General features: G+C 41.1%; 1 protein-coding gene across 1 annotated transcript in view; it reads right to left on the bottom strand.

The window, feature by feature from the left end:
• Positions 1-217: 217 nt before the first annotated feature.
• Positions 218-13,029, bottom strand: part of BCAM (basal cell adhesion molecule (Lutheran blood group)) — a 43,934-nt gene continuing 31,122 nt past the window's right edge. The window contains exons 15-16 of the mRNA XM_075191191.1: positions 967-1,075; positions 218-863 (exon numbers count right to left, since the gene is read on the bottom strand). Coding sequence (XP_075047292.1) covers positions 858-863; positions 967-1,075 — 115 coding nt within the window. The 3' untranslated portion in view covers positions 218-857. The remainder of the gene's footprint in view (positions 864-966; positions 1,076-13,029) is intronic.

The following is a 13,029-nucleotide window of genomic DNA, read 5'->3' on the forward strand; positions in this document are numbered from 1 at the left end:
CATAATCTCAGGCCAATAGCTTTGAGCCCACACACCAGACTGGCCAATTAGATTAGTCCATCTTGAGCACCATATTGTCAACTCCCTGTTACTCATGTTTTACAGGCCAAGCTCAATGTCGTATTATAGAGCATTGGTGTTAAACCCACAGTATATGAAGCATTACCGTTCCTGCACATTGGACAAGGTAGAAAGCATTGAGAACAGACAGCCACAGTAGGGGTCTGACCAGTGTAATGACCATAGAGAAATACATTATATACATACAGGCCGGACAGAAGCAGGCCAACACCAGTGTAACAGTTTAAAGCCCACCGAGAGCCGCTAACCCAAGGCATGCTGGGAGAGCTGCTTCAAAAACAGCGGGAGCATGGAAATCATTTACACACAATTGGAGAAATAAAAAAAAGTCAGGTAAAAAATAAAACATATAAAAGCATGAAAAAACAAAAACAAAACACAAAAACTGCCACAAATAAGGATTACTGAGGGAGGTCTGAGGTTGGCAATGCAGCGATGAAAAAACGCCACTTAAGGCAACGCTAGGTGGTGGGTATATCCAACAACAGACCTTAGTAAGTGAACCTTGACGTGTCAAAATAAAATTAAAAAAAAAAGGGGATGAGATCCCGAAGTAGAATATTGGATCTCCGAGCATCTTATTGGGCTTTCACAGGATCTCTAGGATTAATCTCTTATATATTGAGTCCTTGCATTAATGTCTTCTTTTGCAACTCTGATTCAAGTGCAAGAAGTCACGAAAACATTCATCCACATGTTGGGAGAAGCCAGCTGACTTCCGGTTCAAGCGAAGATGGCTCCATCCATAAAACAGAAGTGCCCAGCGTCTCTACTCGTTAACACTGTGGAAACAGAGAGAGATGAAGTGTGATTAAAGGACGGCTGGCCTTGTGAACAGTAATGGGGAAGGGGGGAGGAGAGAGGTGACAATGGATGAACTCTGACCTCTGCAGCTGGGCCGCCACCACCGTGAGATCCCAAGAGGCCGCGCTGGTCGTTTCGTTTGTCTGCTGTTAACTGAACTGCAAGTTCAGCTGAAGCCGGATCCTGGGATCTGTCGTAGAAGAGATACAAATAAAAACAGTTAGAGAGGGTCGTTAAAAACCAAGCATGTCGTAGGTCACAGTGATTGTAATAAGGACAGGACAATGGTGGAATGGAGAGATTAAAGGTCAAAGGCTGATCACATAAAACTAGAGAGCGCCAGGCTTTACTCTGTAACAAAGCCTATTTATTGTTTGTCTATGCTTGAAAGCTGAAATAAATCAAAATTAGCCAGTTGCCAACAGGATACAGTAGGCTTGATTATATTACCCAACATCAATTTAGAGTATAGTGATCTCCTGTTGAAATATTAAATAATAAATAAATAATTCACATACACAATATTATCACAATACAGAATGTAGTTCCATTAAACCAGGAAATTTGAATCCTTATTTAACATAATATAAACAGCGGTAGTAAGCAATATCCAGTCTTGAAAGATACATTTTTGTTTCTTCTGTTGTCAGGTATTTCGGGGGTACTGTTTATGTACAAGTGCCTCCCGTAATGAAATTCCCTAGTTATTCAACATTTAATTTATTTTGCTGTGAGGTAGCATGTCCGGTGCACACATTACAGATGTACAGGACCAGGCTGTGTGCAGCAGGGGGAAGGGTACAGGGGTAAATGGAGCAAGCTAAACATTAGATTTAGCAAACCTTATCAAAAGTAAAAGTGGAGGTGTTGTCCCAAGCAACCAATCAGATTCTAGCTATCATTCTGTACAATATCCTAGATGATAGGTAGAATCTGATTGGTTGCTATGGACAACACCTCCACTTTTCCTTTGAAGAAGGTTTGATTAATCTATTTTCTCAGTGAAGGTAGGTGTAGGTATTATGTCAGAACAAGCCTGTGTTATTTTCTAACACTCCCCCAAGTAAAAGCATTGACCCAAATGAATGTCAATGTAAATGACATTACCCAGAAGTCTGTTCTACTTGTGGAGTGACTTATTTGCATATCGTCCTTAGGAAACCTAGCAAAAAAAACCAAACAAATATAGTTTGCCGATCGTTCTCCTTTAACAGAAACGTGCCTCTTGTAATGGAAAAATCCAGGATGACATCTAGAAAGTCGTTTTTACTAAACTTGCCTGTGCGTTTCCTTTACACATAATTTAATGCTAAAATGCTATTAAAGATCAGCTTGAAGGATAACCAAAATCGTAATTTAAATTTTCATATATGATCCATGGAGTTAAATGCACAAAATAATATTTTTGATGTATTCCCCACTTCCCTACAGGCAGCTAACAATCCTCTACATCTTTAGGACGGCGTCTTCATGGGACCTTACATAGGTCAAAAAGCAGAGACTGAGGGGTAAATGTATCAAGCTGCGGGTTTGAAAGAGTGGAGATGCTGCCCATAGCAACCAATCAGATTCTAGCTGTCATTTTGTAGAATGTACTAAATAAATGTTAACTAGAATCTGATTGGTTGCTATAGGCAACGTCTCCACTCTTTCAAACCAGCAGCTTGATAAATTTACCACTGAGTGGCTGTGGCACCACTGACCCCGCCCCTGTGTATAAACTAACCAATCCACACTGTTCGTTTCTGCAAAGCAAGTCCGCCCAGCTGTCAGTCACTCTGTGTTAGTTTAGTTAGAGAATCTCCTCAATCCTAACATGGCAGCCTTCTGCAGTGGAGCGAGAGAACGTGTGAATATATTAAGCTAATTGTAAACACTTGTTTTCACTATATTATTTAGCTCAGTAATACACAGCCTTTAATTTATTCATTTCAAATAGTGGCTTTACTTCCCCTTTAATGGCTGCATGCTGGACCACAGCTCAAGATTCTGAGTTTCCTGAAAGGATGTTTAAAAAAAAAAGACAAACAAACACTATTTGACACTACTGAACTCTTTGAGGAAGCAGAGAGCCGACGCGTTTGGGGAATCTCTTTTCAAACACTGGAACAAAAAGAAAATTAGTCATCTCCTGGAATCTTTTACGGAGTGGAGAATGAAGTAAACGTGCTCTTAAAATAATAGATTTGGCAAATATAAGGGGCCCGTTGACTTCAGTCATTTTTTATCTTCCATGTTTATGTCCGTTGTCCTCAACTACCACAGCAGATAAGAATTAGGTACAATTAAATCTATACAACAGATCTAATGGAAACAAATCTGCCTGAAAGACAATGGGTCCGAGGGAGGAGTTCCTCTCTAAAGGTTTTTTTCACCTTAAATGACATTAATGTCATGATTTAAATCACATCACTTCCTCCAACTTTTACTGAACATTTTACTGTCTGTCACGATTCCATTATTAAAGTCTTGCATGAAAAACACAGAGGAACGTTATAAAGCAATGATTGCAGTATAATGTGCAGGGGGCCATGTACAAAACAATAAAATAAATTCCATTATAGTGGAAAACACCTTTAAGTAATCTTAACATTTTAAGAAAAAGGAAAACAGTTCCCTTCTTAAAGCAGAGATCCCCTGATAGGAAAAATCAGGTGTTTTTTTAAAACATAAATCCCTGTGCAGGCTGTAAGAAGAATGTTGGTATTTACCATTTTCCCTTAATGTATTTCTTCAGGCTGCTATTAATTATTTATGATCCTAGACTACCATGGCAACCACAGTCACATAGCACATGATGTAGTGAGGAAAGAAACACCCCTCTGTCAACACTGACATCCTCCCTCTCCCCCTCTGCCACCACATGACTGACTGTCTGGCAGCCATTTTTTTGCTTGCCAACCAGAGAGCTTTTGAAAAGGAAACAATGATATGTAGGAGCATAGTTAAGAAATAAATGACTAATAGATTAAAGAAAACCAAATAAATCTTCTATGTGGGTATGTTGCTTTAATTAGTTACCTTGGCAAATAATTGCCTAAATGTGGAATTATGTCAACCATTGTAATTACAGGAATGTTTTTTTGTATTCATCAGGGTTACTAAATTTCATACGATTTTAATAAATTTCCTAAATTAAGCGGTCTTATTTTTATTTTGGGGGGCTACGGCTGTAACAGCCTAGAGCGGCCGGGACCCTTCATCAGGCCCTGCATATAGAAGGACTTAGGTGGATCAGGGCATTCCTAACTACATGTGGCTCAGGGATACTTACACACCTCACTTTAAGGGCACAGGCAAAAGACAGTCCCAACATCCCCTCTCTCAGGATCCATATACGCCATAAATCAGGCTTAAACAAGCAGTATTTCAGGGAGGTCCTAAAAGCGTTAGTAGACTGCACTTTGAAATACTATTACACTTTCCATCATACACCTCTCTAACTCATAGGCAAACCGAGGGGGGGGGGGGGTTCCTAGTGCCTGGAAACCCCCCATCCACGCCTGGGGCACTGTATAATTGAGGTGGCTGGACTCTGCTCCCGCTTCACACAGCTCTGCTTGAAAAGGGAGAGCTGTGTACACCTAACAGTAGTGCATGCAGCATTGTCCAAGTATATTATGGGGATAGGAAGAGTTGGAGAGCAGCCAAGAACTGTCTAAAATTATAGCTACGCCCCCATGCACGCTGGTCATGCCCACTGGCGGCATGGTGTGGAAATCCCCCTCTGCAAATCCTGCGTTTGCCCCTGTAAAGTAGGCAGAGGGTACTCCCAAAGAGCAGAATGTGATTGTCCACCTATATGTGCGCCACATGGATAAACAGGCCCAGAAATAAATGGCTCATAAACCATCTACCATATCATTATTCAAATAGTCTACTAGATAAACGAGAGATAAACAACCAGATAAACCCTTACCGTCTACCAAATCCATATTCGTTAACGGATAAGAAGATTTCCAAATGATCACTCATTTTTCTGCTCCCGCCTCTTGGAAAAATAAGCATCTATCTAAGCTATCTTCCTGGTTAAAAACTTCATCTGTCCTGTCTCAAGACATTTGAAATGGTTAATATACACAGCTGTCATCCTCCTCCCTTTGTCAGGTAGTCTAACTTCTGATAGTTTTGTTTTACTTTGTTGCAACAATGTTGCTGCACTCAGTTAACTGTTGCACCAGGGGCGGACCCAGACATTTGCCCTACCCGGGGCGATTTTAGGGGGGGGGGGGGGGGGGGGGGGGGGATTTAGGCCCCGCCCCCTTTCTGTGTTCTAAGGCTGCCGGCGGCTGCACAGTATGTGCAGGTCCGTTCAGTGTGCTGTCCCGCTGCTCTGATTGTGTTTAAAACACAATCAGAGCAGCCGGGCAGCATATTGTCACTGCTGAACGGACCTGCACAGTGTGCAGCTGCCGGCAGCAATCGCCCCCCCCCCTGGATCCGCCACTGTGTTGCACACTATGGTATTATCAGTTGAGGGGTACAAATTAAGACAAGGGGACGCCATACCTAAAACCTAACATTGCCCTATATAAAATAGCTACTAGTAATTCTTACACAATGTGCAAGCTATTTATTACGCAGGCAATCAACCTTTCTCAAAGGCCTATTTATAAATCTGTGGCGATCGAAATCACTTGTGGCTGCAATTTATCATTATAATATCGCCAGGGCAGCTAAGCTACACAGGCCCAGATTTAAATGATAAAAAAATTAAAAATAGTTTTAACACATTCCCAGTTGAATGAAATGCTTTCTTTAAATAATAAAAGTATTTCTTTAGTGATTATCTTCTATACCGAGATGGGTAGAACAGAAGAGGGTTGTGGCCGATCTCATACCACACATTTTATTTTTACGATGGTGGTGTCTAACTCCAGTGCGGAAATGTCAAACTAGCGGCCCAAACGCATATTTTTCGCAGCCCGGCATTACTACGGGATGCTCCACGCGGTTTACTTATACGGTTAAAGGACTTAAAAAATTCACTGAATAGGACAGAACAGTTTGCGGGTGAGCTCAGTCATTTATTTAGTACATTCTACAAAAGGACTGCTGGGGGGGTATTCATTTGTCAGCGAGTTTTTTTTAAGTCATTTTAACGCTGTTTTTTTTTAATCATTTTTGAGCAGGTTAACTTTACCCGCGATTCAATTCCATTTTTAACGCTACGTTTTTTTTTCATGAAACGGTCCTCTCGCGCTCCAGTAGAAGGTCTATTGAAAGTATAGGGTGTGCGAGAGGCAGCCGCGTTAAAAGCTATTCAATTGTTTTTTAACGCGGCGCGTTAAACAGTCCAATATGCTGTTTTTATCTCGCACCTCTTTGGGGTGTGATAAAAATAAAAAACCTAAGAAAACGTTTTGAAATCATGTAATAATGTGGAAAAAAAAGTTAAACTTATGTTTATCACTAATGCCTAACATGTAAAAGTTGATTTTCTTGTGAAAAAATTATGAAATAAAAAAATAAATAAAATAAAATCACTAATTAATTATATTTATGTATGTTTTTGGTACAAATATGAATGTAGTGAAGTGTTTTGACATGTATAAGATTGTATGGTAAAAATAATTCAATAAAAAAATATGCTAAAGAAAGAACTGTAATGTAGATATTAACAATGTGTAATGCAATCTAATGTATAGAAATATAGGCAATTCCTCTTTTTTGTGTTATACATGACCACATTAAAACTCCCCTTCACTCCCCTAAAATCTCACAAACACAATTTTTAAACGCACGGGGGCAACGTTCCTTCTTTTTCAATTGAATTGCACAAGAATTGCGCTAACTCAAAACGGACGCTATTGCCGTCAAAAACCTGCGGGAGATTTTTGTTTTTGTTACGCAGCAGGGGAAAAAAACAACTCGCTAACAACTGAATACCCCCCTAGAATCTGATTGGTTGTTATAGACATCTTCACTTTTTCAAACCAGCAGTTTAGTGAATATACCCCTTAGACTTTGATTATTTGGTCCAATTGCAGTTTTCAGTACCTGATGCAGTATTTGCAGTACTATGGCCAGCGATAACCCCTTGATAGATAGGGCTAAGATTTTTCGCCCTAAATAGAGCCCTCATTCTCAAACGACTGATAAAGAAAGGAAGACAGCATGCAATAAATAAACGCCAACTTGTTCTGTAAAGATCCAAGTTCTGTTTCCCCAGGCAGAAAGTATTCTCTAAAGGATTGTGATTTTTTTTTCCCGAGGATTCTAAAATAGTGTAGACAGATTAAATTTGAACTTGACCAAAGCTATTTAAAGTTTGGAGGAATTAGTTCCCCATCAGAGAGGGATTTAATGTAATTTCCCTCAGGCATTCTAAAATTAAAATCAGCATAGGGGGAAACTTCTGAACCAGAGGTTTTGGCATGGAAGTAATTAACAGCACCCAGTATGGGGGGAAGTTAATGTTACAGGTACTGAATTATTTAAATCCACGATAATCCCAGTCCCCAGACCAGGACCTGTTAACGGCTTTGAAGTTAATTCCTTCATCACTCAGGTAGGTATAATACAGTGCAAAATTCTCCAGGTCAGAATTTTCCATCTATGATAATTATGTCTTGCTGCAGAAATCAGCCAGAGGCCTCTGGTGACTGTGGCAATTTAAGGGTGTTTTTAGGTGAGTGGACGGGGGGGTCAGGGCCGGTCTATCCTTTCAAAAGTGCTAGACTCACTCCCGCCAACTCTGACGTGACACAGGCCTGATTATCCAATAGGCCGACTAGTCTGCAGCCTAGAGCGCAATGCTTTGGGGGGGCGCACACTTTTTAGGGGTGCCAAATTATGACAGGGAGAGGTATAAACTGAAATACATTTTAGCATAAGAGAATAGTTGTAAAAAGAAACCATGAAACAAAATATACTAAAGTTTCAATCTTGATGTATTCCCATGGTAAAGGCTGAAGACAATGAGTTTCGAAAACTCGGGAACTTAATCAACGGTATGGGGAGGGTGAAGGAAGCCGAATTTACAATTAAAGTCGAGCTTTTATCTACCATGTATTAGCCTGGCGTGAAAAACGAGGGGACGACACAAGCGTATTAGCATAGGGTGGCCTGAACCCTTAAATCGGTCTCTGGATGTGACGACACCCAAATATGACTTGGCCACGCCCCCTTCAAAAGGCATTGGGGCTAAAGTTGGAAACAGGTATATGGAGGATGAGCGAGGTAGGTCGCTGTTGGAGGATAGAAGATGCGGACATCGATTTAGGATGTACGAAGTAGCAGAGGGATTGCGGGAGAATGAGTATAGCAGCCCTGAGGACAGACTAAAGAGGGGGAATTATATATATATATATATACACATACACACATATATGTATTTTTCCGTCACACAGCCGCCAATCTGTTATCTCCTGAAGGACAATGCAACCAGACAGACTGAATAGAACAGCCAATGAAAATACAATATAAAATATCTAAACAAAGGTGGTGTCATTAGTCTGCCTTTTATATAAGGCACCATTTATACTGTTAGGCTAGTTACACACTGGAGCGTTTTCGTCCAATAATCGGGCAAATCAGCCGACATACGACCTTTCGGTCGGAAGTCGGGTTAGTGTGTATAGTGGCACAATGGTCGAAAGTCGTTCCAAAGTGTCGATCATCATTTCATTTGGTTGGTCGTACTGGTTAATATTTTCGACCAATCACCGATCATGTAGTGTGTATGCACTCTTGCTAACGATCTCCATAGAGTTTACAGAGTCGGGCTCTTTTCAGCCGATGCCAGCGATGAATGTCCCGGTGAATAAATGTAGAGAGTGCTGTAGAAGGAATACTTCATTTGTTCGTTCGGAGACAGAATGTTTTGTTTCAGAGTCACAGAAGCTAACGGAATTCATTAGGACATGTGGATAGCTATAACAAATCGGATGTAACAATAATGAATGAATATTGTGCTGTTATTCTCTGAAGGCTTTAGGACCAGATGAAGAGCACAGATCTGAAGGTAAATCGTGTCAGTGTGTATGGATGAATCATCTGACTGATCGGACTTTCAGTCGTAGGTACAATCGTTTGAGATAACAAGTCGGTCTGAAAATTCTTCAGTGTGTACTTAGCCTTAGCTAGGTTTAGCAGTCTTTTAAGGTTGAATTTGGTACCTAATGTTGGTGACTCCCCACTAACACAACTCTTCTAAGAGTTGGAAATCCTTGCCTTCACGTATCACAAAAACATGGATTCTCCCCACTCTTGGAACAGAACCACAGGACGGCCATTATGGAAGTAGCCGGGATAAAAGAGATCTGTTCTGTAATAGTTTGGAGCCCGGCCAAGCTGCAGAGCTCTGCTCACCAAGGAAAATGTATTCCTGTTGAATTATAACAATTAAATTGCTACATCTGTGTGTATCAGATTTCTTCCCTGAACCACTTACCAGATGTGTGTGTAAGCAGCACGTCGAATTATTATTATTTTCACATTTTCTATAGACTATGGATTGGATATCAGGGCCAGGGTATAATGACATCAATATTCTATGCATAGCTCCTGGCCTCCGAGCTTATCAGGAGTTGTCACATTCCTTTCTGTAGGGAGATCTTCAAGCTTGCAAGAGCTGCAAATGAAACTACATCCCCTTACGCTTTGAAGTTGGAGACGCATGCCATTTTTATTAAGTAATCACACTTGATACGTTCGGGCCAAAAGTTATTTTAAAACTTCCTTTATGTACGGCGTCGTTTCCTCCGTTTGTGGCAGCCAGGGAACAAGACAAGCATTACCAACATAATCTTACAGAATACAAGGTCATTATTTCCAGAATTCATTGTAAAGTGCCGCATTAAATCAGAAAGGGCTGATGCCGCAATTAGTTCTGTGATAATAATTACCGCAGCGATTTTGATTTAAAGGGTATGTATACCTTGGGTTTAGTATTTATGGAACCTGTTTTTCCTTTTCAGACCATTCTCAGATCCCCGATTATGAGGATAAGGCTGTTCCTAAAAATGACCCTGTGCCTCAGCACCTAATGTGAAAGTCTTGGCAGAAATGGCTTACCGCACCGGTTGTGTTCACACAATGATGGGTGGGTGGGAGTGTTTACCGGATCGATGATGCCGACAGAATGAAGGGCTGGGTGACAGTGTTGAGATGCTGTAGGACAGTTACGGCCTGGACGTCCCAGGTTCTTCCAGCTGAATAAAGGCTCAAAATCTAGGGCCCGATTCATTAAGGATCTTAACTTAAGGAACTTCTTATTTAAGTCTCCTGGACAAAACCATGTCACAATGCAAGGGGTGAAAATTAGTATTCTGTTTTGCACATAAGTTAAATACTGACTGTTTTTTCATGTAGCACACAAATACTTGATAGCTTATTTGTACACTGAAATTTAAAGTTGATATCTGTGTGCTACATGAAAAAACAATCAGTATTTAACTTATGTGCAAAACAGAAAACTAATTTTCACCCCTTACATTGTAACATGGTTTTGTCCAGGAGACTGAAATAAGAAACTTCTTAATTTAAATTCCATAATGAATCAGGCCCCTAGTGTTTAAAGTGCTTTGAAAAGGGAAAAAGATGGGGTCAGCCCTACCCAAAAAGCTATACTATTTTTTTCTAAACTGTACTATTTTTTTTTACACTTCCAAGGATGCAAATCTAATTTATTCAAAATCAACTAATACACCAGTCCATACGCCAATTTAGAAGTAAAGATTGTCTGGATGGAGGACTACAGTTATAGACAGCTGCTCCCTGTAAGCAAATCAACTACATTTTGTGCACACCGGGGGAAAAAGTTAAGCTACACGATACAATTACATATTGTTGATAAGGGAATGGGTCTATATTTTTACATTTTTTTTGTTCCACTGTTCATGTAGCAGTAAAATAGGCAACAATCAACTTGTTAACAGTAAGCAATTATATACCGTATATACTCGAGTATAAGCCGAGTTTTTCAGCACATTTTTTGTGCTGAAAAAGCCCCCCCTCGGCTTATACTCGAGTGATGCTTCAAGACCCCAATGCACGGCTGTAAGGAGGGTGGTGCCTGCCTTCATAGCTTCAGCCCGCTTAAGGGCTGAAGAGAAAGAGAAGGAAAATATTAACTGAGAAGAGTTTGGTGGAAAAAAAAATCAACTCACAAGAGTTTGGTGCTTGCTGTTAGTTCCGCAGTGGAACGCATGTGCGTTCCACAGACAGGAAGCTCGGCACTTGCAATGCAAGTGCCGAGCTTCCTGTCTGTGGAACGCACATGCGTTCCACTGCGGAACTACACAGACAGCCTTACAGACATTCAGGGAGAGAGGGGGGCAGCCTGGCTCCAGTCAATACCACACCCCCTGAAAAATACATCATTGCACACAATTATTTTCATCTTGAGACCGGGACTGAGGATTCTAACGAGTGCAGACGTGACAGGCTGTGGTGAGGAGGAGATTGGTTGTCCACGCTTACCTTGCTTTACTTACGCTGATATCTGGTATGAATCCCATGTTTGCCGGCTCTTGTATATTTTATTAAAAAGATAATGCGCTAGATCTCTTTTTATCTTTTCTTCTTGAGTGGGAAATGTCCATATGATGGCGGGAGTTGAATCTACATCTACCATTCCTGCTAAGGGCGTTTTGTCATGTACGTTTTAGTAAGCATATACCCTATGGGGTTTCTACACAGAGTGAAGACACGGGTGTTCAGTAGATTATTCACGCACGGGAGTTATTTGGAAGCTTGATTGACAATCATCTTTGTTGGACATACTACACTATTATTTCCTCCTATGTTTGATGATTGTATATTCTAGAAACTTGTCCGGAGGGATCTATTGCATATGTCCACATACAACTCTACACCCTCGTTACAAAATACAATGAAATTTACCAGTAGCTGCTGCATTTTACACCCTAGGCTTATACTCGAGTCAATAAGTTTTCCCAGTTTTTTGTGGTAAAATTAGGTGCCTCGGCTTATATTCGGGTCGACTTATACTCGAGTATATACGGTAAGTCATTATTACAGTATTAGAGAACGATTACCCCAATATCTCTGAAGATTACTTTTACAAGCCGTCTACATTAGTCGCTGACTAATTTTATTTTCTGGTTACATTAACATAAATTATACACTGATGTGATGTTTCCGGTCAAGGAGCGTCTACACACACTACACACACATAAGCTTGTGAGCAGGGGCGTCTTACCTCTTTGTCTGTTTGTTAATACCTAGGCATAGATAGAAGGAAGAAGGAAGAAGGAAGAAGGTGTTGCCCCTAGCAACCAGATTCTAGCCATCATGTTCTACAATGTACTAGATAAATCAGTGATAGGCAATCTAATACACTTCAAGGACCTCATGGTGAGGCCCTCTAACCTTCAAAAGACGCAAATTACCCTTAGTCTTCGTAAATAAAATAAAACATTTAATCAAAGAAAGACAACTATCTGTAATCACATATCAGAGGGCATTTTAAACAAGTGTTACAAGCTATAATACACACATCTGATAACAAGGCAGGAAAGAGCTGGGAGCTGCAGGTGAAGGCCAGGGCCGGATTAAGGGAATGGAGGCCCCTGGGCTAAGGGGCCCTCCATTCCCCGCGAGGCCCCCAATGTGAGCCGTCCGCCGCCCCCCCGCGAGGACCCCCCCAAGCACTTACCTGTCAGTGCAGTCCTCCATCCCGGCGCGCTGTAAGCTCCTTACTGAGGAGATCTCGCGAGAGTTCATGAACTCTCGCGAGATATCCTCAGTAAGCAGACTACAGCGCGCCGGGACGGAGGACTGCACTGACAGTACTCAGCTGCATTGATCGGGCCGGGGGCGCTCCCGCCCCTGACCGATCAATAATGCTGCTGAGGAGTTTGAAGGGCCCCCTGGATGCCCGAGGCCCCTGGGCTATAGCCCAGTTAGACCTCGGGTTAATCCGGCCCCGGTAAAGGCTCGGAGGTCAGGGTGAGGCCCTAGGGCTGTCTGTTGTCCATTACTGAGATAAACAATAGCTAGAATCTGATTGGTTGCTATGGGGAACACCTCCACTTTTCCTTTTTAAAAGCTTTAGTAAATCTATTTCCCTGGTGTTGAATGCTTGCACTATATACATAAATGTTATTATTATTATTATTATTATTATTAATAATTATAATAATAAAAATAATTTGGCATGATAAGAGGACTCTGTAA

The sequence above is a fragment of the Mixophyes fleayi genome, chromosome 11 (genome assembly GCF_038048845.1).
Source record: "Mixophyes fleayi isolate aMixFle1 chromosome 11, aMixFle1.hap1, whole genome shotgun sequence".
Lineage (NCBI taxonomy): Eukaryota > Metazoa > Chordata > Amphibia > Anura > Limnodynastidae > Mixophyes > Mixophyes fleayi.